The sequence below is a fragment of the Xiphias gladius genome, chromosome 14 (genome assembly GCF_016859285.1).
Source record: "Xiphias gladius isolate SHS-SW01 ecotype Sanya breed wild chromosome 14, ASM1685928v1, whole genome shotgun sequence".
Lineage (NCBI taxonomy): Eukaryota > Metazoa > Chordata > Actinopteri > Istiophoriformes > Xiphiidae > Xiphias > Xiphias gladius.
In genome coordinates this window covers 895,664-923,540 of record NC_053413.1, presented here as the reverse complement: position 1 = coordinate 923,540, position 27,877 = coordinate 895,664, and the positions used below count along the sequence as shown (strand labels likewise).

The 27,877-nt window shown below is 39.8% G+C and overlaps 1 protein-coding gene and 1 long non-coding RNA gene across 2 annotated transcripts; one reads left to right on the top strand and one right to left on the bottom strand.

Moving 5' to 3' along the window:
- The first annotated feature begins 75 nt into the window (after positions 1-75).
- Positions 76-27,041, top strand: gad3 (glutamate decarboxylase 3). The gene is made up of 16 exons (XM_040144512.1): positions 76-174; positions 993-1,100; positions 1,683-1,789; positions 2,561-2,696; positions 6,364-6,454; positions 8,346-8,458; positions 9,045-9,160; positions 10,712-10,791; positions 11,178-11,232; positions 11,484-11,600; positions 20,866-20,930; positions 21,447-21,525; positions 23,066-23,215; positions 24,179-24,286; positions 26,613-26,702; positions 26,868-27,041. Exons 1-16 carry the CDS (start codon positions 90-92, stop codon positions 27,039-27,041), a joined length of 1,674 nt encoding a protein of 557 aa, XP_040000446.1. The 5' UTR covers positions 76-89.
- Positions 24,143-26,970, bottom strand: LOC120799382. The gene is made up of 3 exons (XR_005708830.1): positions 26,837-26,970; positions 26,581-26,676; positions 24,143-24,244 (listed from the first exon to the last, which is right to left on the bottom strand). It is a non-coding gene; the product is annotated as an uncharacterized LOC120799382 (long non-coding RNA).
- Positions 27,042-27,877: the final 836 nt, after the last annotated feature.

The window sequence follows — 27,877 nt, the reverse complement described above, 5'->3', positions numbered from 1 at the left end:
TGTGGCTGATTAAGGGTCGGGAAATATTCAAAGAAAGGAACCGAAATGACTAGAGAGGTAGGTACCACAAAATAAAACAGGAAATTTGCATGACACAGGACAGGATGTTACAGACCAATAAGAACTTGGTCAGACAAGAGACCAACCAATCAACTAGTCGACTGGAATTTTACTGTAAATTTTACAGTTTTTTTTACAGACAGGATCACCTTTTTGGGTTTCTCTCTACAGCACTATGATTACTGTGTAACTTTGCTGTAGTTTGCTAATGTCTCTGTGTCAGTATGAGGGTGACTGAACAAGATAAAAATATTTAATGTCAAGTTGCTTAGAACTTCTCTCAGAGAAGAAACATTCCAGAAACATGATGCATTTCTTGGCTCCACTTCCTGAGCTTAACACATTCAGAATCATATTTGAGTTCAACTGTGGCAATCATATTGTCATCAAAATGGTGAGGTCTTTATGGTGTGTTCCTTCTTCAGTCCGCATGTCGAAGTGTCCTTGGGCAAGATACTGAACCCCAAATTGCCCCCGATGTGAAAAACGCAATATAAGTGCAATCCATTTACCAGCTTACCATTTGCCTCAGTCTTTAATGGCCAACTTATTTATTGTTGAGAACCTACAGCCATTATGAGGAGACATGTCACAGACGGCCAGTGACGCAATATGATGTCAGTCAGCTCGATATAGAACTATATTCTGTAACTCTACACACATTCAAACTAAAACAAAGACAAATAAGCAGCTAGTATGATACATAAAGTTCTTTTACTTCATTGTTGTTGGTCTGCTACACTTACATGGCATTGACATTGTCAACTAGAACATTCCTCAGTTGCAGACTAAGGTGAACTTTATGCACTCTCTTGGATCAAACGGAGAGAGAGAACCAAATCTTGCAGCTGACTGATTGGTAACATTATGTTAACACATTCAGCTTTAGCTTATTTGCTAACTAACATATACTGTATGTTTTGGACTTTCAGACGGAATCATTGATAAATCACTTGGGATGGACAAACAGTGGAATGACTCTTCAGCAGTCAGAGACAGAAGACAGACACCTGCTGCCTTCAGCAGCATCTATAACAAAGGTGAGAGCTCAGGCTGTCTAGGTTTGGTCCATCTGACAGTCTGAGGGGCGATCAGCACTGGATGCTGTGTCACTGATGGGCAGAATGTTTGTTCTTGGCTGTGCAAGGTTTATCTTAACCACCCAAGTCAAGTTGCAAATTGATTGTATAAAGCATGTTAATGAGTTCTGGCCATTCCTGTCCTCTAGCAGTTTTGTTATTGTGGGCCAATCCAGGGCATGACTGTAAACCTCATTATGTTGAAAAAAACATTATCTGGGCAGTATTACATTGCTGAAAAAATGTCTTTGCCATAGAGAATTTGCAATATATGAACTTAATTTCTAGGAGACAGAGTGGCAACACTACAGTGAATTTATTGACAACAAAATTGTAGAATGCTACTTTTGTTTTGTCTGTGTCAGCAGTGTGTGACTAAGTTTGCTTGTTTCTAGCCAGCTCTCTATAGCTTCTTATAGCTAATTATGTTTATGAAAATATGTGCCCAGGTTAGGCAACTGTCATTTGACTGAGATATACTATGTGTTTGTTTGTATGTGTGTGTGTGTATGCGTGTGTGTGTGTTCGCGCGCGTGTGTACAGACCTGCTCCCAGCTTCAGGTGGTGAGGAGATGACCAGGGGATTTCTGCAGGAGCTGGTTAACATCTTGTTGGATTATATCTGCAAGTCAGGTCAGAGGAGCTCCAAGGTACTTAACTGTTTGTATCAACATAATAAACAATAATATACTGTAGGACTGCTGTGTTTGAATCCTGTACACTATCTCAACACGCTGCTCAATGGAATTCAAACCTTTCCAACCTATCAGCTGGACAGGAAATAATAAGCAAATAGATAATAAAGCATAAAAGTAAAGGGACATTTCATTATGAGACGACACAGTTCCAGAAGTAGATATTTAGGGTTAGTGAATACTGCTGACAGACATGAAAAGGAAATAAAGAAAGAAGGAAGATAAAGGAAAGAAATAAAAGTGAAAGACTGAAAGACCAAAGCCAAAGCAAGACACAGCACACCTGATAAATACTTGCATATTCCATCAGTACTATGTTGTTTTCCGAATCGCAGAGTGCAAGAAGTACAAGCTTTTTGAAATGAGCTCAGTGTGTATATTTGAAATATGCAGAGGAATTTGACAGAACAGAATAGAAAGGATTGAAATTATCCATGAAATAGAAATGATTGCTTAAACATGTGCCCATATGACAAAAGTGAAAATGTGTGAAGAGAACCATTCACACTGACATTCAAACCTTTAGAGTCACCAATCAACCTAACCTGCATGTATCTGCACTGTGGGAGGAAACCGGAGCACTTGGGGGAAACCCATGCAGGCACGGGGAAAACATGCAGACTTTAAACAGAAACCCACCTACTGTGGTGACAGTACTAACCACTACCACCGTGCCGCTCACATTAATAAATATGAGACACAAAATACTGCTGCCTGTTTTTGTAGGTCCTGGACTTCCACCATCCTCACCAGCTGAGGGAGGGACTGGAAGGCTTCAGTCTGGCCCTGCCAGATAAACCAGAAACTGTGGAGCAGATACTAGTGGACTGTAGAGACACACTCAAGTATGGTGTCAGTACAGGTGTGTGTGTGTGTGTGTGTGTGTGTGTGTGTGTGTGTGTGTGTGTGTGTGTGTGTGTGTGTGTGTATGTGTGTACGACTTTAATTTTTACGAATACAGAAAATGATATAAAAATGTCCAAAAATGATGCTAGCATTATAACATTGAACACTGTACAAAATCAAGAAATATTTATGCTTGCCTGGTCAGAGCCTCAGTAGGAATTGTCGTTTCTGTAAAGTGGAATTACTACAGTTCAATTTACACCTGAATAACTATATGTAAAATAAATGATAAATATAAAATCCCCTAAATCTGCCCAGTAACCAACTTTTATCATCCACAGTGTTGTATTTATTGCTGTATCCAGAGTCATCTAGGGAGGGGTGCAAGACTTTGTGTGAACTTGGCATGGGAGGCTATGACAGATGTATGTTACTATGTATGTGATAACCTATGTATGTCATAGCCTATGCCAATGACATAAATACACATGAACCACTAGTTTAAGATTACTTGTGCAGCACAATGTCAGAGAAATGCATTCCATTTGCATTGCATTTAAGTGCTTTAAATGGAGATGAATATATATAATACAACAAAAAGGGTGAACATACATGAACAGCTATAAACGTGCGTGTTTAACTTGTTAACAAGGTGTGCACTGTAAGTCTCTGCAACAGCTAACAAGTCCCACAACCTAAATGATCATATACAGTAGGTGGTTTGTCCCAACCCTCTGATACGACCCATAGGAGCATTACCTGAATTAGCACACATACAGCGCCATAGATAAACTGTTACAAATCAGTGTTGAAAAATAAATAACTTAATCGTTCATAATGGTGACAATGCTATGGTAAAGGTTTGGTTAGGTTTAGGCACAAATCCAACTTGGATAGGTTTAAGGAAAGATCATGGTTTGGGTTAAAATAAATACTTTGATAACGGTAGAGGACCTTTGTCATCATGGTTTCAGTAATAAAGATGATTATTGATTGATTGTGGTCATGGTTGAAAGAAACAATGTTAACTGTAGGTTTGAAACAGGAAACAAACAGTGATTTCTCGTTTTAAAGTTGAGTGTTTTGTAGCCCCATCCATCCACCCCAACCTCTTTCCTCTGTGAACCACCTAACTTTCTCCTTTTCTCCCGTTTTAATCAATAGCGAGCGCTGTCACTTGAATGTTAACGTATTGTTTTGGGGCGTTTGCTGAAATCACTGATGCTGTCTCACACGACCACTAGATGTCTCTTAACAATAAAACATAACTATGAGTGGCAATAAGCTGCGTTCACAGACAACCTAAAGGGTCATTTTTATGGGAGGACAGTCCCACAACATTATACACGGCTAAAACAGAAGAATGCTCACCTTAAGCAGAATTAAGCACATGCAGCAGTATTATCCACAAGTTTAACCACACTTCATTCAGCCAGTGAAATTATGCATAACTTTTATACTGCATTACACAGCAAACGGCAACAGTTGGCTGTGTTCTTAGAAAGTTTTCTGACAGTCATGTTTTACCATGGTAGCACTGTGAAAAATCTTGTCATGTTGTGTAACACAAATAAATGTATGATCAGTAATCATCAATAATGCCCCTTAGTCTGTTGCAGTTCCTTTGCAGATCAGTTTCTTCCATTTTACACAGTTTTAAAAAGATATCCAATCATGTTGTCAAATTCCTGCATTTGTGTAAAACGGTGAAAGAGCACAGAGAGAGCCGGATCAGCTATGGTGGATAGAAATAAATAAATAGACTTTTATATAGGCTTGCTCTGAATTTGGGGCACACATATCTGGGACCTGAGACCTTAACCTAGGAAGGAATAATTGCATAGAATTTTTTTCCATCTGGCTTTTATCAGAGACTGTTGTCCTAACAAACCTGACCAATTTTTATACATAGTCTCTCATTTTCAGAGGCTCAAAAGTAATTGGACAACTAACTGACAATCAGGTTCATGGCCAGGTGTGGCCTTTTCCCTTTCCATTTCATGACAAATCAAGCAGATAAAAGATCTGGAGTTGTTTTAAAGTGTTGAATTTACATTTGATAGCTTTTCATGGGAAATCTCAATATGCGTTCCAGAGAGGTATCAATGCAAATGAAGCAGGCCATCATAAGGCTGAAAAAAACCCCAAAAAAACCTATCAGACAGATAGCACAGACTTTAGGAGTGGCCAAATCGACAACTTGATACATTCTTAAAAAGAAGGAATGAACTGGCAAGCTCAGCAACACCAAAAAGCCTGGAAGATCATGGAAGACCACGGAAGACATCTAAAGTTGATGATCACAGAATTCTTTCTTTGGTGAAGAAAACCCTTCACAACATCTACCCAGGTCAAGAACAATCTCCAGGAGGTAGGTGTATCTTTGTGAAATTCTACAATCAATAGACGCTTTCATGAATGTAAATACAGAGGATTTACCACAAGGTGCAAACCACTGGTAACACTAAAGAACAGAAAGGCCAGACTAGACTTGGCCAGAAAAAAATCTAAAAAAGCCTGTCCAGTTCTGGAACAAGATCTTTGGACAGATGAAACCAAGATGAACTTTTACCAGAATGATGGGAAGAGAAGAGTATGGAGAAGGAAAGGAACAACTCATGATCTAAAGCACACCACATCATCTGTCAAACATGGTGGAGGCAGTGTTATGGCATGGGCATGTATGGCTGCCAAAGTTACTGGGTCACTGGTGTTTATTGAATATGTGACTGCTGATAGAAGTAGTGGGATGAATTCTGAAGTGTATAGTTCTATACTATTTGCTCAGATTCAGCCAAATGCTGCAGAACTGATAGGACGGTTCTTCACAGTACAGATAAAAAATGACAGAAAACATATTGTGAAAGCAACCCAAGAGCTTCTCAAGGCTAAGAAATGGAATATTCTTCAATGGCCAAGTAAGTCACCTGACTGTCAGTTGACTGCCCTCAACCCAACAGAACATGCTTTTCACTTACTGAAGACAAAACCGAGGGCAGAAAAGACCCACAAACAAGCAGCAACTGAGGGCGGTTGCAGTAAAGGTCTGGCAAAGCATCTCAAGGGAGGAAACTCAGCATTTGGTGATGTCCATGGGTTCCAGACTTCAGGCAGTCATTGACTGCAAAGGATTTCATCCAAGTATTAAAGAATAATTCTTATATTTATAATTATGTTGGTTTGTCCAATTACTTTTGCACCTCTGGAAATGAGGGACTATGTATAAAAAATAGGTGTAATTCCTCAACGGTTAATGCAATATTTTTGTTAAACCCCTTGAATTAAAGCTGAAAGTCTACACTTCAATCTCATCTTGATGGCTTTGTTTTAAATCCATTCTGGTGGCGTACAGAGGAAAAATTACAAAAATTGTGTCATTGCCCAAATGGGAGGAGGTTGGGGTGGGTGGATGCGTCCATAAATCACAGGACTTTCATACAGGAGACCGCTGTCTGTTTCCCTTGTAAAACTGATTGTTGTTTGTTTTATCCATGACTGTTCAACAACCTTAACTGCATGTTTATTATTGTTACCATGACGACAAGGGTCCGGTATGCCTGTTGCTGGTACACTCCTATGGGTCATATCAGTCAGAGCATGACTCACCCACCGCTTGCAGCAGCTTAATCCCTCTTTAACTAATTGCTTGCTCGACCTATGACCTGTGACCTTTGTTTTTCCAGGTCATCCCCGTTTCTTCAACCAGTTGTCTTCAGGTCTGGATGTAATTGGTATCGCTGGCGAGTGGTTGACCTCTACAGCCAACACTAACATGTACGATCTTATCACCAGTGGTGGAAAATAACAATACAAAAATACAAGTTTGAGGTATTTGTTCTTTAGTGTTTTAAGAAGTTCTAATTTATGTTACTTTTTGCTTATAATCCACTACATTTCGGAGGGAAATACTGTACTTTCTGCTTCACGTCATTTATTTGACAGCTTTAGTTACTAGTTAAATTTCAGATTAAGATCATACAAAAAAAGAGTGTAAATTTATGAAATACAATACTTTGTTAAAGATTAAACCAGTGGTTTCCAGTCTTTTTGTCTTGTGGGCCCCTATAAAAAAGCAGTGTCTGGTTGGGGCCCCTATATGTCTATGATTTCCAGTAAAGAGAAATTTCCACACTAATCTTCTCAGATGGTACCCTTAAAATAACTTTCCAAGGCCCTAAGCAGTAAAATTAGATCACAGATTACAAAAAAGTCCAATGGAAAAAAAATACATATTTTTGCAGCAGAGCTTTGTTTATTTCATCTTTCCTCTCCCATTAATCATCTCAGGTTTAAACCCCTCAGGTTTATCCTACGACCCTTTGGAGGGGCCTGTACAGCAGTGTATAGCTGCCTCCGTGACATAAAATAAACAAAATAAAATGAGGATGGGCTACTATCTTCTTGTCCATAGTAAAAACCATTGTATATGTAAAAATATACGTGTGTTGAGGATAGATGGTGATGGTGGATACGTGATATTCGGCTAAAAGATCTCATTATATCTTCCACTGCTGTTGATTACTGCTGCAAAACACATTGTCAGGTGCAGGACATCGATGTTTTTGCGTCAAAGCTCTGCTCCAGTGATTAGGCACTTAAGGTGTCTATCAGAATTTGACTCCTTAAATGGTAGAGTGAGTAGAGTACTTGCATGTGTTTTTCAGCCACAGACAGCCAGTGGAAGTGGTCCCTGACTGACAGCACAAATGGTTACTGTGTACCAGTCAATCCAGTGGTTTTATTTGACCTCTGATTTGTACCCTGTCTCTGTACAATAATGAAATGGGGTCATTCAAGTTGAGATAACCATAAATTGTTTGATCAAGTTAAAACATTTTCAAGTGGAACCAATGTGTCTTTACTAGAATTAATGCTGCCTGAGGTGGCTCTGCATCTGTTACCATCTTTCCATTGTTGTTGCATGCATTCATGCCCCTCACAAATTAGCTTTACCTTGTACAGTGTATGCAATTGCAGATTAGCAAAAGAGCAAAAGAGACACCTTCTTACTGGCTCCTTGTAGTAAGTGAGCAGTTTTAACACTCCAGCTCTGTTCGGAACACTCACATTATTTTTTTGCAGACCCTTTGAGTTAGGCAGAGTTTAAGGCAAAGGAAAAGTGGCCCAAACATGTGATCTTTCTTCATTGGTGATTAGCACTTATTGTGGGGTTAAATCTTTATTGTACCACATTGTGCGCAATGTATTCTGTTTGATGCACAGGACCCCAGAATTGATGACTTTCCATGATTTATTCTATTCTTCTACCCACATTTTACCTTCAAAAGAAAAAGGGGAAACATTCACAAATGTTCTTCCTGCTGTTGTTGCACATGCTCATAATGCTCTATCACTTCAATTCTTCATACATGCACCTTCTATAAGTGCAGGTGTAAACTTGCCACTGCATGCACCTCTGGTTGTGCACTCTTGACACTAACTGATCATACAGGTAGGGATGCTCTTAAACGAATTTGCAATAGTAAAAAGTCACTGTTGACTGTTGAATGTTTAGAAAAATAACTTTTTCCAAAACAGCTTAATTTCTTTGTTTCATTTCATCTACAGTTCAAAAAGCTAAATATGAGGTGTTTGCAAGAAGCTAGAGTAGTTACAATGTGAAGTCTTTGTCTTTACAACAAAATACAATGCATGTCTTTACCAGGTTTACATATGAAGTGTCACCTGTTTTCATCCTCATGGAGGAGGTTCTGCTGAGGAAGATGCAGAGCATTGTGGGATGGTCTAATGATGAGGGAGATGGAATCTTCTGTCCAGGTAAGACATGTAAGGAAGGTACAGCAGAAGTCGGGGGATGGATGAACTGGTATTTTGATAAAAGCAGTTAAAGGTAACACTTAACAAAAGCTTCCGTTATTATGGAACCTTTATTTTGCCTGAAAAATCCACAAATTGTTCTATTTAAACAATAATTTAACAGCAGTAGCTCCTCTAACTAGACATTAACCACCTCAGTGTGAACTGAGGTGTCCAGACTATCAGTTTGTACAGCTGTGGAGGTATTCATTGAAGCCCATTGTTCTGAAACAACCTTGACTGCCTTGTCATTGCTAATAATAAACGCTGACTTTGACAAATCTGTTGACCAGAGTTCAGTGGTAGGACAGTGTCGCTGAAGCTAAACAGAACTCATCTGAACCAGGGAACCAAAGGTTTTCTCTACCTAGAATTTTAGAATCTGTGCTACCATTCACTATCAATATACAGTTTATAGTTTATACTTTATATTATTAGGATACTGCTTTAGAACTGAGACTCAACAACAAACAAATGAACTGAGGCTTAGTACAAATATAATAGTGACTGCTACTTGTCCATAAAGTATGCATTCTGTTTTCTGAAGGAGGCACAATATCCAACCTGTACAGCATCCTAGTGGCCAGATATCACTTCTACCCCGAGGTGAAGACCAGAGGGATGAAAGCTCTCCCTCGGCTGGCCCTCTTCACTTCAGAGCATGTAATCACACCTCACACACTATTAGACTCTATGGAGTATTTCGTTTTAGCCTTAATTGGACCTGTGGGTTTTAGTCATCATTTTTTAACGGTTAGATAAAATTTATGCTGGTTCTATAGAAAATAAAAAATACATACATAATGTTATTAAATACATTAGTTAAAATAAAACTGTTGCTGTAAGGATTTCATGAATATAAAGGTAGGCACTTGGCTCTCTTCTTCGTCTATCAAATGCTGTGCATGGCTGCTAGAACTTCCAAACATAACTCCAGTTACTTCCCTCATATCATAAAGACACTACAGGTTTTGAGAAAATCAAGCTCTTGTCATGTAACTCCCTGTGATTTTCTATCCAAATTTGATGTACAATTTTGGCACTTCCATGGCCAGTCCTTTTAAATGCAGTTATTCAATGCATTATGTGAATGTGATACATTATGAACTGAAATCTATAAAAAGTAACAATTTCATATATTTCTGCAGCTATCGTGCCACTAACAAAAAGCCTGCCCTATAGTCAGTTTATATTACTTTGTCAGAGCAAAACATATCTGTGATATCCATGGGTCCTTTAACTTTAATACAAAGCACTTATATGAATGGTTTTAGGGAAGAGTTTGTGAAAAACTTCTTATTGTTAGGTCTTCAGAGAGCTAGTATCACCAAGCTCTGTTTTCTCCAAATAAAATGCCCTCTTTCATCAACACATATAGCTCAATCATTGGAAATATTAATAATTTGGTCAGAAAACAGCACATTCTATCCACTGATGTCCAGGAGGGTCATGCATGTTGTGTTCCCAACAAATCTCTTTTGGTAATAAAAGATCTCCCAGTCTGAGTTTGTACAGTTAAGTTTGATTTGCTTGTAAAGAAATCTTCAAATGATTCCATGAACATTCCAGATGGTAATTTTCTGTCATATTTGTATTAATTGCTTATCTATCACCAAAGGGAAGACATTCGCACATCCACACACAGGCAACACCTTGATAATAAAAAAACTGTATCACATGTAATTCCACATATGTTGTTTATATGCTAAGATGTCTGTGTACTGTCATTAGCGTTGGTAAAACCAAAAAGGCACCAAAAAACAAGGACATCTAAATGATAAATTTGCTAATTGTAACACAGACATTAAATCTCCAGTCACTCAGCAGTTTAAAGATATGAGCATAAAAATAATCCTAGGCACCTCAGAATTATGGGAATAGAAGTGGTCAACATGCCTCAGTGTGGAGGGAACAGAGACAGACTGTTGCTCCAGAGAGAAGCCGTTTGGATTGATTTTTTTGCATACTCTTATATCTAATGTTGTAATGAGGGTTGTTCCTAGACATGCGTTTTGTAAATATTCATAGGAAAGCTTTATATTGATTGTTGATTTCCTTTCCTGATTCTTGTGCAGTATGCACTGATGCTTTCTGTATCCAGTTTCACTTAACAGGCACACCTGGAAACTTCTTCTCAAAACCAAACAATTCTGTCAGCTTAGTGTCATTGAAGTGAGACAAATGAAGATGAAAAGCTTTTTTTCACCCATTCAGAGTCACTATTCAATAAAGAAATCTGTAGCCGTGCTGGGGATGGGCAGTGAGAATGTGGTCATGGTGAAATGTGATGAAAGGTGGGTAAGTTAGACACTCACTAAATACACGTGTTTAGTCAATGTGATGCGTGACAAAAGAAATGTTTCCTCACCTGTTGCAGCTTTATATGTGTCCATGTGTGTGTTTTCGGGAAAATTTTCCATTCAAGTGGGCTGGTAAATTTACTGTATATTACATATATGTTGGATGGTATATTCTTCTTTTTTAGAATACTTTAAAGTATTTTGCTGTTTAAACATATATATTTACAGAATTCTCTTAATCTCTTGTGCATACAGTATGGTGACTGAAGTCTTTAAGAGTGCTTAATAGTGGGTATGTCAGATACAGTATGCTTTAATACAGGAGCACAGTTAGTTACTGTTTACTCAACCTCTGTCTTCTTCTCCTCTGTTCATTTAAGAGGGAAAATGATTCCTGCTGAACTCGAGTCTTGCATTGTTACAGCTGAAGAAAAGGTATGAATGGAAAGCAAAAACATTTTCCGTAATGTTTTTATGATATAATACTAAAAGTGTTCAAAATCAAGACATACTTTATCAAGACATACTTTAAATTTCTGGTTCCTCACCAAAATCTTCTCACCAAATTTCTCTGAAATTTGTTGTCTCTATGTATAATACAGTCACAGCTGACAAAGTGCAGACTGCTGGAACATACAGTACAGTACATACACATGATGAGGCCAATGCCAGTTCTCTCTCTCCAGGGTTTGGTTCCATTCTATGTGAATGCAACAGCAGGTACCACAGTTTATGGTGCCTTTGATCCTCTCAGTGCCATCGCAGACATCTGCCATAGACGCAAACTCTGGATGCATGTTGATGTAAGGAGCCCCACATCTCTCTCTCTCTGTCTCTCTCTCGCTTTCTCTCTCAAAAACACACACACACACACACACACACACACACACACACACACACACACACACACACACACACACATCCTTGTTTTAATACATCCGTGGGGACCCGTCATTGACATAATGCCTTCCCTAATCCTTTGCCCTAACCTTAACTATATCAAATAAATGCCTAACCCCAACCCTTACCCTAACCCTAATCTAAACCTGATTCTAACCTGAATCCTAAAATTAAGTCTTAACTCTCAAACAGCCCTTTAAACTAGGGGGGGTCCAGCATTTTGGTCACAACAAAGCTGCTGGACCCCATTAATATAGTATAGTAAAACAAGCCAGCACACACAAACACACACATACCAATCCCTTTTTTGTTATAAATAAAATGAAGGAATTAAATTTTATTATTGTGTCATGCATATAACTAGAGTGTGCGTATAAATTTCCAAAATCACAGAGAGTCCGGAAATGGAGAAGCAACTTAAACACCTTTCACAATCAGTCAAAAGATTTCATAAATCACTGACAAACACATATATTATATAATACTAGAGAAATCAGAATAAATACTAATTAAATAATCAATTTGGCCTTCTTTTCCAAGCTTTAGAGACAAAGACATTTCTTGGAAAATTTTTGCCATTTTGATGAGATGATTCCACAGTTGGATCATTTCACATTTTCGCTGCACCGATCCTGGTAGCCAGAACATGTCTCCCTGAATTACTAGAATAGGAGCAAATCTGTGAACCCCATAAAACATTGTATAGCTCTATTTTTTAGAGTGTCTACAATTTTAGATTTCTTTAAGCCTCATATCCCTGCAGCATAGTTCAGTGTGGGGGAGATGCATGCATTTTAAAGTTGGTTATACATAGAAAATCCAAGATCATTACATAAAATCGTTGACCGGCTGGGTTGAGAGAGAAGGGGGGGGGGGCAGGTACAATCTGTATCTTTGAAGTTTGCTTTATGTGGGAGTTAAAGGACATATCCTGATCAAAGAGAACTCCAAGATTCCTAACAGTGGTGCGGGGGGCCATGGCAATGCCACCTAGAGTAACTATATCATTAGACAATGTGTTTCTGAGGTGTTCGGGGCCAGGTACAATCACTTTGGTTTTGTCTGAGTTAAACACCAGAAAATTGCTGGTCATCAAGGTCTTTATGTCCTTAAGGCATGCTTGAAGTTTAGCTAACTGATTGGTTTCACCAGGCTTCATTGATAAGTACAATTGGGTATCATCTGCATAACAATGGAAATTTATGTAGTGTTTTCTAATAATATTGCTTAAAGGAACCATATATAGGGTGCATAAAACGGGTCCAAGCACAGAATCTCTTGGAACTTCGTGACTAACTTTTGAGTATATGGAGGATTTATCGTTAAGTTGCACAAAGTGAAATCGATCTGATAAATAGGACTTAAACCAGCTTAGAGCACTTCCTTTAATGCCAATGTTCCAGTGTTCCAGCTTAAATGTTGAAGTCTCTATAATAGGATATGATGGTCAATGGTATCAAATGCAGCACTAAGATCTAACAAGACAAGTACAGAGACAAGTCCTTTGTCCGATGCAATTAGAAGGTCATTTGTAACTTTCACCAGTGCTGTCTCTGTGCTATGATGCACTCCAAATCCTGACTGAAAATCCTCAAATAAATATTATCACTGACACACACATATATTATATAATACTAGAGAAATCAGAATAAATACTAATTAAATAATCAATTTGGCCTTCTTTTCCAAGCTTTAGAGACAAAGACATTTCTTGGAAAATTTTTGCCATTTTGATGAGATGATTCCACAGTTGGATCATTTCACATTTTCGCTGCACTGATCCTGGTAGCCAGAACATGTCTCCCTGAATTACTGGAATAGGAGCAAATCTGTGAACCCCATAAAACATTGTATAGCTCTATTTTTTAGAGTGTCTACAATTTTAGATTTCTTTAAGCCTCATATCCCTGCAGCATAGTTCAGTGTGGGGGAGATGCGTGCATTTTAAAGTTGGTTATACATAGAAAATCCAAGATCATTACATAAAATCGTTGATTAATAACTGATCCTAGTGCTGTCCGAGTGGAGTCAACAAGGGACCCAATTCCAACATCATGAGTCATAAATTCATCAAGAGTATCCAAGTATTTGTATGCACTAACATATTCTAACTGCGACCAAGCCGAAAGTAATTTATTGTGTACTTCTTACCATATGTTTTTTTCTGAAATGCATTATTTGTGTTTTGCTCTGACTAATCTTCACTTCTTCACTTTAGTTTTATTTATATAGCGCCAAATCATAACAGGGGTCATCTCAGGGGCACTTTTCATATAGGGCAGGTCTCGACCGTACTCTTTATAGTAATATTTACAGAGACCCAACATTCCCCCATGAGCAAGCACTTGACGACAGCAGCAAGGAAAAACTCCCTTTTAACAGGTAGAAACCTTGAACAGAACCCTGCTAATGGGTTGACCGGCTGGGTTGAGAGAGAAGGGGGGGGGGGGCAGGTACAATCTGTGTCTTTGAAGTTTGCTTTATGTGGGAGTTAAAGGACATATCCTGATCAAAGAGAACTCCAAGATTCCTAACAGTGGTGCGGGGGGCCATGGCAATGCCACATAGAGTAACTATATCATTAGACAATGTGTTTCTGAGGTGTTCGGGGCCAGGTACAATCACTTTGGTTTTGTCTGAGTTAAACACCAGAAAATTGCTGGTCATCCAGGTCTTTATGTCCTTAAGGCATGCTTGAAGTTTAGCTAACTGATTGGTTTCACCAGGCTTCATTGATAAGTACAATTGGGTATCATCTGCATAACAATGGAAGTTTATGTAGTGTTTTCTAATAATATTGCTTAAAGGAACCATATATAGGGTGCATAAAACTGGTCCAAGCACAGAACCTCTTGGAACTTCGTGACTAACTTTTGAGTATATGGAGGATTTATCGTTAAGTTGCACAAAGTGAAATCGATCTGATAAATAGGACTTAAACCAGCTTAGAGCACTTCCTTTAATGCCAATGTTCCAGTGTTCCAGCTTAAATGTTGAAGTCTCTATAATAGGATATGATGGTCAATGGTATCAAATGCAGCATTAAGATCTAACAAGACAAGTACAGAGACAAGTCCTTTGTCCGATGCAATTAGAAGGTCATTTGTAACTTTCACCAGTGCTGTCTCTGTACTATGATGCACTCCAAATCCTGACTGAAAATCCTCAATTAAATATTATTCTGTAGAAAGTAACACAACTTGTTGGCAACAGCTTCCTCAAGGATCATAGAGAGAAAGGGAAGGTTAGTTATGGGTGTATAGCTGCCTAAAGCTGTTTTAAATGACTGTGGTACATAGCCTGTTAATAAAGACATATTGACTATATCTAGCAAAGAAGTGCTAACTAAGCGTAAAACATCCTTAAGCAGCCTGCTTGGGATGGGGTCTAAGAGGCAAGTTGATGATTTAGATGAAGACATTATTGAAGTTAGTTGGCGAAGGACGATGGGAGAAAAACTGTCTAAGTATACATCTGGTTGCACAGCTGTTTCTAAGGTGCCTGTGTTTGAAGATAAATCGGTGCTGGTTGAGGGCAGGAAACGGTGAATTTTGTCTCTAATAATTAGAATTTTATCATTAAAGAAGCTCATGAAATGGTCACTACTGAGAGCTATAGGAATACATGGCTCAATAGAGCTATGACTATCTGTCAGCCTGGCTACAGTGCTGAAAAGAAACCTAGGGTTGCTTCTCTTTTCCTCTCTTAAAGATGAGTAATAGGTTGCTAGACTATCATGCCATGCTAAGCGGGATTCTTCCAGTTTGGTAGAACATCATATCCTTTACAGTTTTCGCGAAGTTTGCTTTAATACGCGGGTTTGGGCGTTAAACCGTAGAGGTAACCTCCTTTGTTTTATTATATTCTTTTTTAGAGGGGCAACAGAGTTGAGTGTCATTCTCATTGAGCCTGTAGCACTATCAAAAAGATGATCAATTTGGGAGGGACTAAGTTAGTATCGGAGTCCTCTGTTATATTGAGACATGACATTGAATTAAGTGCTGATGGAATCACTTTCTTAAATTTAGCTACAGCAATATCAGATAGAAGTCTAGAAAAGACATTTTTGCCTAATGGAGTATAGTCCAGTAATAGGATTTCAAAAGTTATTAAATAATGGTCTGATAAAACAGGATTCTGTGAAAGGACTATTAAATGTTCAATTTCAATGGCATAAGTCAGAACGAGGTCGAGCGTGTGGTTAAAACAGTGAGTGGGTTTATTTACACTCTGAGCAAAGCTAATTGAGTCTAATAATGAGATAAACGCAGTTTAAGGCTCATTATCAACGTCCGCATGAATACTGAAATCACCCACTATGATAACTTTATCTGTACTAAGGACTAGATAAAAACTCTGAGAATTCAGATAAAAATTCAGAGTATGGGCCAGCAGCGTGGTACACTATAACAAATAATATGGGCTTTAAAGTTTTCCATGAGGGATGTATAAGATTAACAACCAGGCTTTTGAATGAGTTATAATTGAGTTTAGGTTTAGGGTTTATTATTAGGGTTGAGTTGAAAATGGCTGCAGCTCCACCTACTTGGCCGGTGCCTCGAGGAATGGGAGTAGTCGGCCGTCTCCAACTATAACAACACAAACCAACCACATTTAACATTTTCTGCAGGTCCGACACAGACTCAGTCACATTTGAAGCTTCCAATACTTTCTGGTACAGGATCACATTTCAGACCACTCTGATTTTTTCAAACAAGTCTTCACAGGCCCATCATGACTGACACATCAGGATCACATTTATTAGAAAGTTTGGGGCTGGTTGTATTTTTTCTTCAAGTCAACTGAACTGCGGTTTTAAGATACTTTTAACATTTCCAGTTCAATACTTTCCCATAATTCTTTAACTGACTTCTTGAGCTCAGCTTACATAGTTTTTTCCAGGGATCCATGCAAGCTATCCTCCTTGCTGCCGAGCACCTTTGTTTCTTTGTGTTTTTCTTTGTCCTGCACCTTGCTGGGCTACTTAAAGACAGTCAGAAACTTGTCCCGAAGCCACTCCAGTGTGGTCTTGGCTGTATGCTTCAAGTCATTGTTGCGCTGAAAAGTGAACTGTCGCCCAGTATCAGGTTGCGTGCACTCTGGGGCAGGTTTTCTTCAAGGACCATTCTGTATTTGGTTGCATTGATCCTTCCCTCAAGTTTGACCAGACTCCCTGTCCCCGATGAACAGGAGAACTGAGATGGATGGCCCGGGGCCAGGACAGAGGCAGAGCAGGAGACATCAGGCGGGTGGGCTGACGGCTGAAGAGCAGAAGAGCTGAGAATCCTGGGCAGTCAGCCCAGAGGCTGAACAGACAAGTGGAGCCACTCAGGATGGTGACCTAGAGGCAAGGCAGACAGGCAGAGGCAGGGACGAAGGCAGGAACGTAGGCAGGAATGAACGCTGGAATGCTCTGGAGGTCAAGTAGGAGGCTGACGGTGAACGTGGAATCCCTCTGGAGGTCGGTCAGCAAGTTGAAGGTGAGGACTCTCTGGAGGCAGAGCAGGATGGCGATAGCAATTGAGATGGAGCAACTCTGGAGGATGACCTGGATACCAGCGATGTAGACAGGACCACTCTGAAGGCCGGCGACGAGGATGGAGTTCCGGAGAGGCACCTAGAGCCAGAAGATTCAGCTGCAGGTTGCTGAAGGCCGCAGGACTAGCAGAGGCGGTCAGCTGGCTGGGCATTGACAAAGATGGCTGACTGATGATCTGGGAGGTCTGGCTGTGTGTCAACAGGGACTGTTGACTGGAGATCAGGAGCTGGTGTTGGCTGGACCTTCAACTGGAGACCAGGAGCAGGCTTGATGTTGATCGACTCAGGAGCAGGGTTTATGTTAGCCAGCTCAGGAACAGGCTCAGGAACAGATGAAGCGTTGGCTGGGATGTCCAACTCAGGAACAGGCTCAGAAAGAGGTTCAGGAACAGGGACCCCCCACATAGGAACAGATGAGACATTGGCTGGGACTGTTGACGCAGGAACAGACAGTACATTGGGATGGATGAACAGCGCTAGAACAGGTGAGACTAACCAGGGCAGTCGACTCAAGAACAGAAATGGGAACGGACAAGATGTTTACTGGGACCCTGATGCTGCAACAGAGGAGACATGGGCCAGGACCCCCAACGTAGGAACAGACCAAACAGGCTCTGGTTCACTGGGCAGCTCAGACTCAGGGGCACTGGGCAGTTCGGTCTCTGTGGCTCCCAGAAATCCCTTTACCAGTTTCCTAGTAAGGTGATTTCTTAATGTCAGGTTCAGTATCAGAAAGGAAGCTAGTTGATTTGGGAACAGGAGCTGACAGCAGACTAGCTGGCTCAGGAGGGGAAGGTTGCAGACTCACAAACCCGAGCTGAACTGGCAGAGGTGCACACTGATGGCTAGCATGCTGGAGGCTAGCAGGCTGAAGGCTAGCTGACTGTTAGGCAGGCTGGAGGCTAGATGACTGGGATACAGACGGGAGGCTAGCTGGCTCAGGAATGGGCTGGTGGCTAGCAGACTGGGAGACTGGTTGGTGGCCCGCAGGCTGGAGGTTAGCATGCTGGTGACTAACATGCTGGAGGCTAGCCGGCCGGGAGACTGGCTGGTAATCAGGGGTCCACAAGGCTCTAGAGCCAGTCAGGCAGACAATTCCTCAACCAAGGTTTTTTGGAAACTTCCGTGCGTGCCCTCGTCAGAACAGCCTCATTGTGCTCCAATCAAAGGCCCTTTAACAACTCACGATATAGGAGCATGAGGGTGTATGACAGTTTGTAAAGTCCATCTTTGAAAGAATTGTCTGCTGGGTCTATAAAAGGTAAGTTCCCACTGTCACAGTCAGCAGAGGAAGACCCAAATGCAGAAACACAGGCAAGCTGATGCACAGGAGTTGCTTTAACAAATAATTAAAAACTAGCTTACAGGTGGACTGGTGAACAAACTGTCAGGCAAGATGACAGGCAAGCAAAACGGTACAGGAGAAAGGAATCCAAAAACTGGTAATCCAAGCATTTGGAGCAAGAACAAAGGTAAATACACAGTAGCACTAAGGAACAGGAACAAGAACTAAAGCAGACGACCTGACAAATACTGAGGGAAATACAGAGACTTAATTACACAAGGCAGGCAAGTGAAATAGGGAATACATTAAATTAATCCGGGAGGTGCAGGCAATCACAAAGGTAAGAAAATACACAAAGACAAGAAGTACAACCACAACGTATGCATAAGGCAAGTAATTTCAAAATAAAACAGGAAATAATAACATAGAGTTCAGGCTGAAAGTCACAAAGCGGGGCAGATTATGACACATGGTGTTTGAAGTTCTGCCCAAAGAGTTCAATTCCAATTCCTGTCATATGCCTTTTACTAAAAATGGCTTCTGTCTAGCCACTCTACCATAAGGCCTGATTGATGGAGAGCTGCTGAGACGGTTGGCAGGTTCTCCCATCTCTGCAGAACACTTCTTAAGCTCTGTCAGTTTTCCAAAGGTGAACTCCAATTCTTAGTTCTAGACAAATCTAAAGGATAATTAATGGAAACAGGATGCACCCGAACATAGTTTGGAGTGCCTCAGCAAAGGCTCTGAATACTTTTGTAAATGAGAGATTTCAGTGGTTTATGTTTGAATAATGTATTACTGAGTTTAGACTGATGGGCAAAAATAGCAGTTTTATCCATTTTAAAGTTAAATCTACAACTCAATAAAGTTTACAAAATTTGAAGGGATCTGAATACTTTCTAAAGCCACTGTATGTAGTTAACCAAACATGCTACTAATGCAACAGTTAATATAATAATATAACAATCATTTGAAAATATTTACTGCATCCATTAAAAATAGAAGTACAGGAGGAGTACATTTTTGAACTCAAAAGTACATTTTTCACAGTTGTACCATAACAGCCCCATAATAGACCATCATTAAACAACATTTAATCCACCATGCTTGTAAGTATTTTTATTTTTAATTTCTAAAATTTGTAATTTATTTAGTTATTTTGTTTATTCTAAAGCTATAGTTACTGGAGTCACTTAAGGTAGTGGACTGATCGAGGTGTCCAGATGGTGCCACTACCATTACTAATACCCCTTTTCAATCATGGATGCTTCTGTCTTGGCCCCAATACACACAGCTGGCACACTGGGGGTCGGTACCATGCAATGAGATTAGTGGGTTATCCAGCTATCTTTGGGCTTAATTTATGTTTTCCAGTATAATGAAGCGGGCTTACTTTAAACCGGCATAGATCCCCATGGTAACTTATGCTGTATGGCTAACCTGCTCGAAAGGAGGTGAACTTCAGAGGATCAGATCAAAACCTGACATCAACCTGACTAGTGACCAATCAGATCACTTAAAAAACCAAAACCATCATCCCTACAGGATCCTGACAGGGACAAAAGTACTGACTGTACAATAAAGTAATTAAAAGCGGTACACATTTTTATAGGTTAAATTAATAAATCTACCTGTTTTAAGTTAAGTCACTCATTGCTGGATTGGAAGAGAGTCAGTTGATAACCTGGTTCTTAAATGTTTTGTATATTTCTTCTTTAACATTAAAACCTCACTCATTCAGAGATTTTGGTTTTGGCTAGCCTTTAAGACATCCCACTCAAACACAATAGAACACTTACCCATAAAGATACTGCATGTCATAATTGTCATGCACTAGTATTATTTGCCATTTATTGTGCTCTTGAGTTGACGGTATACAGTAAGTGTAAATCTGGAATTTAAGCACAAGTTGTCCTATGTTGTAAACTTCTGTTTTAAGGATGTAGAATTAAAAAAGGATGGCCACTAAAGCATTCTCAGTAGTTCATTTTTTGTTAAGAGACAGTTTCAGACAGCCTATGTTGGGATATTGGCAAATAAATTAGCTTTTTTCTTGTTAGCTGTCAAGACCCACAAATTGGCCTGCTATTTTCAATGAAACTTAAAAAGCTTTTGTTTGATCACACAGTCACACAGAAGCACACAAATACTGCATCACAATGAATATTTATTGCAGACACATTATATAGACATACTGTATGTACAGAAAACAAACACCTGATTGGATCATGTAACCAACACACACATACATGCACTTCCTGATACAGCCAGAATGTGTTGGACTTATATGAATCAATATGTTCTGCGAGTACTCTGTGTCATGGAATTTCACTCTGGTCCTGCAGGCAGCGTGGGGTGGAGGCCTGCTGATGTCAGACAGACACAGGATGAAACTACAGGGCATTGAACGGTAACTGCATCAGCACACAACCTGACCACATCACAAGGCATTTTCTCTGGGAATTTCTATGGGACACCACTACAAACCCTCTGTAAGCCTACAACTCATTCCGATTTTAGATTGAATAGTAAATCAAAGTGTGTTGCCAAGTGACATGGCCAGCAAACACTGAATCAATTTGGTTGGTCCAACTGAACAAAAATGATAAGTAAGATACCCACCATGGGTCCTGATTTCCTTTCTATATATCCTTGCATTGTTATTTTCCACAACATCAGTCTTATTGCAGCTCATCACAAATTATGTGTGTGCATTACTTTGTGTATAATTTTGCATATGCTACTTCGGCATGGTTGTGGTGTGTCATACTTATTCTATGAGAGACAACAAAAAGCTCCCTTGTTTGAGGCCCTGGCAAGATGCTGTTTTTGCATGGTTAGCAGCAGGGTCTAAGGTTGCCAATGTCAATCAGTCAGTTAGGACTTAACTGCTGTTGTTTGAATTTTTTTTTTTTTTTTCCCCCAGAGCCTTGTCTGTAACATGGAATCCTCACAAGATGATGGGCGTCCCTCTGCAGTGCTCCGTCATACTGGTTAAGAAGAGAGTAAGAAATGATCCTCTCCTCTTCAGTTTAAATGTACATTACAAAATACCTAACTACCTTTGGAGTATTTCCTGAATGTTTTCATGCCAGCATGCCAGCTGGCTTCAGGGACTGCAATGCCAGTCTGTTGTCCGTTGGTCCAGCACTTGAAATTTCTCAAAAGCTATATGATCGATTGCCATGTACAGACATTTATGGATCCCAGAGGGAATCTAGTGACTTTGATGATCTTCTGACGTGTCCTGTAGTGCCACAAAGAGGTTGAAATTTTTTGTTTAGAATAAAATGTCTCAAAAACTGTTGTGTGCATTGCCATGGAATATGGTTCAGACATTCATGAATTTGAGGAATTTTGATGATCCCTTGACTTTTCTTTTAAAATTCCAATCTATCCAAACAGTTAGTGTGGCTGTTGACTATTAATTTTGGTCCGCCAAAAGTTCCCATAAAATTCACTATGATTAAGGTGTTTTCAGTGCAGTTTCTTGGTTAATTATTGAAGTAAAGACTGAATTACCTACCAGGCTAAGTAGCCATCTGCAGGGGCCAAGACCCCCAGCTGACCCAAGTTCACTGTGTAATAACTATATACTGTAATACATATTTTGCCAAATGGATTAGGAAGGAATGTATCTGCTACCTGGATAATCTTCTGTGGAATGTTTTGTCTAATCCAGGAAGTGTCACATTCGTAAACTGAACAGAAGTCACATGGAGGTGGTTGGGGTAGATGGTTAGCATATAAAACTCAGTATTTTCATACCAGGGACAGGGGCTGGTGTCCTGTTTCCCAACTGCTGGTAGGTTAAGCTTTGGGAAACTTGTTGGCTTGTTGTCTAAAAAGTAAACGTCTTGTCTCATGCTTCAAGTCATTGTTGACTTTTTCAATATTTCACCAAGACTACCATGTTTCCCTGGCCTTGACAACAACCTGAATGTGAAAGCTCCAGGAAAAGCTGTTCTTGTCAAAATTACGTGCTTTGATTTACAACAGGACGGGTTAGTTTAAACAGACTAACCGAGATTAACGGAGTTAATCATACTTTAATTAGCAAGAAATGAAAATGTTTCATCTTTTTGCTGATAAAATTATAATCCCAGCAGCATTACATGTGCATTACACTGAAAGAATACAATTTATCACAAAGAATATCACAGGTTTTCGCAAATTTTAAAAGCCTTCAAAGGCCATCTTGTAAGTTTTGATTCAGTCTCTATTTTCAAGGCCACAGCATCCTGAACCTGTGGACATTTATTAGGAAGCTATACCTGAAAAGATAACTTAAATAGCATTTCTATTTTTCCTTTTTTACAAACAACCTGGGTCTAATCATCACATGATCTTGAGTGAGTCCACGGAGACCTCAGACTTCTTTTTAACAGCCTGTACACAGCTATAGCTAGTTACTCGGAGGTTCAAATGGAGGTAAACATTAACGTTTTTACCTTAATTATTCATCATGACTGTCGTCCACTCTGTAGAGCCACTTTCCGGGTGGCTGTCTTTTGCAATAATGTTGCATCTCTCTCTTCTCTGCAGGGTCTCTTACAAGAGTGTAATGAGTTGGGGGCTGAGTATCTTTTCCAGACAGACAAACCCTACGATGTCAGCTATGATACTGGAGATAAGAGTATCCAGTGTGGCCGACATGTTGATGTCTTTAAATTCTGGCTCATGTGGAAGGCAAAGGTATTCATGCACATTATCAGTGTAACTCCTCTCTCTCATTCTGACACAGCACCTCAGACTCAATCTAATCTTTGAGGGACAGAAGGGATGAGCCTTTCTTATTAATGTCAGAGACGTTTCTTTCCAGGGTTTGTCAGTAAATTCATTTATTTTCTTTCTTTACATACTTTTAGACCAACTGTTTTTCAGACTGGGCTGCTGGCTGAGGGCTCAGTTATCATGAATCTCTGCAATTATGCAAGATCAAAACTAATGCACAAGTGCATCAAGCTGTAACCAGCTTTTTTGGATGTTGATGACCAGTTTCATAACCCACCTCCTGGTCCAGTTCCACGGCATCTGGACACAGAAGAATCGGGTGAAGTTGAGATTGGTTTTAGCGATGGCCAAATAAATCAGTTTTTCTAAAATGAGTCGGTCACCACAGTCCAGGATGACATCTCCTGGCAGGTCCCGAGTCCATGCACACTTCACAAACATGAAGAGAGAGCACCCAGAATACTCTGCTGTTATAGTGTGTGTGTGTATGTGTGTGAGAGAGAGACACACACACACAGAGACACACACACTTATCAATTTAAAGGAATGTATCAGACCATGTTGATATACAGAAGTTAAACTGGAGCCAGGACTCCATACAATATCACAGATAAGAATTTAAGAATATAATGTCAGACAGCATTCTATATATTTTTTGTGGGTGACTGTACTTCTACAAAAAACTAAAGGACTGTTCAAAAATGTTAACTGAAGGTTTAACTGAACATTGATTAATCCATTGAGATGTGTGTGTCTACTAGGTGAAAGTACTTTTTACATTAGGTGCAGTTAGGTTTTACAGTATCTTCCATTTTTGCTAAATTGTCTCAATTTACCCCTTTTGTAAGATTGTGTAATAAGATGTTTGTATGCCTCTATAACTTTGTGTTTACCTGTGAATTTGTCTGTCACCGTCTCTCTCAGGGTTCAGAGGGCTTTGGATCTCGGGTCAACGAATGCTTAGAGAATGCCGAGTATCTGTACGATCAACTACAGAGGAGGACAGACTTTGAACTGGTCTTTAACAACAAAGTAAAGCTGGTTTTCACAGAAAAAAAAGGATAATTATTTCTTATCACACTATGTGCTGTGTTCAAATTATTGTTTTATTTTAAAAGAAAAATTATCCATCTTGACACAGTGTCCAGTTGTGTCAGAGGCCTTGAAGGGGTCTCCAAGGTGCATGTTAAATTGGGGGGTGATTGAGATACAGATAGAACTAAATCATCTAATAAAGATGAGCTACAGCATATTGATTTGGTTGCTGATGTGGCAGTGGTTGTTAACGACATCTAAACATCTATTTAAAAACCAGGAAAAAATTACATACAATTGTTTCAACAACATAATTGACTACATGTTATTGAAATTCTCTTAAAATATATGTATCGTAGACATCTAAAAAGCTTGCACTTTTAAAGTAATTTAGTCTGGTTTTAAAACAACCAAGGAGGTGACAGGTGCAACCAAGACAGGTGCATTTAAACTTAATCATTAATGATTAATCATGTACAGATCATACCAGGCACTATTGTTGTATAAACAGTTTTATCCAAAAGTTTGGCTACCCCTGTTTAATTTACATAGTTGATTATTGAAGTAAAAAGTAGTAAATACAATCCCTGCAGCAAACAGACAATATGGGGCAATATGAAACCATTTTAGTTTAAAACATTCAAGAATTAACTAATCGACAGAATGAAGAAATGACAGTGCTGACGTTGTGTCAAAGACGGCTTTGTATTGTGTTGCAGAGATATCAACTGAAGTTAGCATGCTAAACAAGCTAGCCCCGTCCTGTCCTATCTCATAACTCTCATAGCTCAAGAGGCGATAGTGAGACACTGTCACGTCCAGTCTGCCCTCAGTCCAGCATGACAGGATGAAGAAGTAGTAACTTTGAGCAGGTTATAAACCTGTGTTGCAGCTCGTCCTCTACTCCTGCCACCACTACATCTTCCCTGTTTCTCGGACTGAGCAGACTGGGTGTGCAATTGTCGTTGTGTCTGATTATGTAACTGGTAGGCTATTTTCTTCGGTTTTTGTCAGACTGACAAGTAAACTTGTGTGGAAAACATTATTCCCCAATCCATGCAGGTTTGGCAAAATGTCAACAGCTGCCCTGTGCTGAGGTTCGATTTATTCAAGTTAACTTTACCTCAACCTGAGGGTGAGGGCTGAAACTTGGTTGTGATTGGCCAGTGAGCCCAGTCCCAGAACACGCATGGAGCACACCCTCGTGCGCACTCTGAATGACAGGTAAACAGAGAGGGCCGGTAAAAACTTGGATTTTTTTGACAGGCCACCTGCCCATCGATGTGGCGGCCCACTGGGGTTTGTCCAGGTATGCCTGATGGTCAGTCTGACTATGGCACAGCAGAAGGGGAGGGGTGAGGAGGGACCAAAGAGTGCATTTCCTGGATCCTTACTATAGGGGTGGACACCCCAACTTTTTGGTAATATGCTGCCCCCTATTTGTTTGAATTTGACAGTTGGCCAATTCTTATACATTGCTACTTTAAAATGAGGGTTTCTTCAAAAGCTAATGAAGTGGTACTTATTTCATGAACTTAAAAAAATAGAAAAAACAAACAGTGGCATGTGAACCCTTTTACCCAACAAATGACAACTGATGAGCTTGATAAATTGTGTGAAAGTCTAGACAAGATCTGGAAGACCAAGAAAACCTTCAGATAAAACTGCAGGTCTGCTGGGCAGAGAGGCAAAGCCAAATCCCCATATGACTGCAGGGGAGCTGCTGGACGTTTTAGCTGACACAGGAGTGGTGGTGAACTGTTCAAGGTCTACATGGAAAAGTCATCAGAAGGAAACCTTTCCTGCCACCTCATCACAAAAGTCAACATCTGAAGTCTGCAGAGCAACATCTGGACAAGCCAGAGTGGTGTTGGAAATACAGGAAGTACTGTGGACAGATGACATTAAAACCAAGCGCTTTGGCCCCAATCACCAAAGAAGCGTTTGAGGGAAAAGGAGCAGCAGTTAATGAAAAGAACACCTTTGGCAACTGTTCAGCATGGGGGGTGGAAATGACTGTGTGGCAGCCAGTGGCAGGGAGGGAAGAATGGATTCCACTAAATATCAGCACACTCTCTTTTCTGCAGGGGTTATTACTTTTTACTTCAGATATCAAAAATATATAATTTACCAACTAAATGTTTGCGTACAAATGAATTTGGTTCTAGTATGTATTTGGTTCTAGTTTTGTTTCTCTCTGTTCCTAGTTAAGACATTTGTTTTTCTTACTCTATTTTCTTATCCCCCTCTTCATATATTTCCTTATCTATCTGAATCAGAAGAGTTCTTACTGGGCATTTTTGTCCTCTGCTCTTTCACACAGCCAGAGCATAGTAATGTGTGTTTCTGGTACATCCCTCCCAGTCTGCGAGGCCTGCCACCTGGACCTGACAGAGATACAAGACTCCATCAAGTCAGTACAGAACCTCAGTGGTCTCATTCAGTAACAGACAAGCACCACAGCTACAGACTAATTTCATAATAAATATTTAGAAATGGGTGAAAAAAGTTTAAAAGGAGAATGACAATTTAAAAAAGGGTTCATACCGATGGTGATCTTCACTTTGTCTCTCTGCAGGTAGCTCCTCGAATCAAAGGCAGGATGATGGAGAAGGGCTCTGTTCTGATTGGCTACCAGCCTTTGGGAGCCAGAGTCAATTTCTTCAGGTGTGTGTTCTCCAATCCTGCTACACAGCAAGAGGACATTGACTTCCTGCTGGGTGAGATTGTCCGGCTCGGCAATGACCTGTGACCTCTGATTTGATCTCACCATAATATATGCCATTTTGAAGGAAATTAGTGTATCTGACTATGAGACCACTGTTTTACTTAGCAATTAGCCTACACTGCATCCAGCCTGCGGACAGTAATGTTGGGGCAAAGGCTTTTGACAATTACTTGCAGCTATCCTCTACAGCCTCCGCTTTACATTACTGCTTTTGATCATTGTACAACATTGCTGTCCTACAGCATAAGGTAGCACATTTCCAACCTTGGACAGACAGCGTAGGCTATCATTTATACTCTGGCAATTGGTGTTTCACCTCAAATCTACAAGCCCATATGCTATGTAAACAGGTTATTTAAGTTTTTAAGAGTCTGAAATCTGAATATATGTAAATTGTATGTCTTCATGTCCCTTTAGATACTGTATACCATGTTATTAGTTCACCTTGGGAATACATTTCTAGACAAAATCTTCACTGCTTAACCTCCTATCCCTTCCAAACAGCTGCTGAGAATGTATATATTAACATGTATACACCTGCTGGTCTTTAACAAAGTAAAGCTGGTTTTCACAAAAAAAAAAAAAAAAAAAAAAAAAAAGATTTCACACTTATTTTAAAAGAAACATTATCCATCTTGACAGTGTCCCAGTTGTGTCAGAGGCTTTGAAGGAGTCTCCAAGGTGCATATCAAATTGGGGGGGGGGGGGGGGGGTGATTGAGATACAGATAAGACTAAAGACTTGAGTTATTTGCTTTGTCGCTTCTTTGTAAGCACATTTTTACACTCTCACGCTGTAAAATTATCACTCTGCTTAAGGGTGCATTTGCATATTCAGTGATCTTTTACCAAGATGTGCCA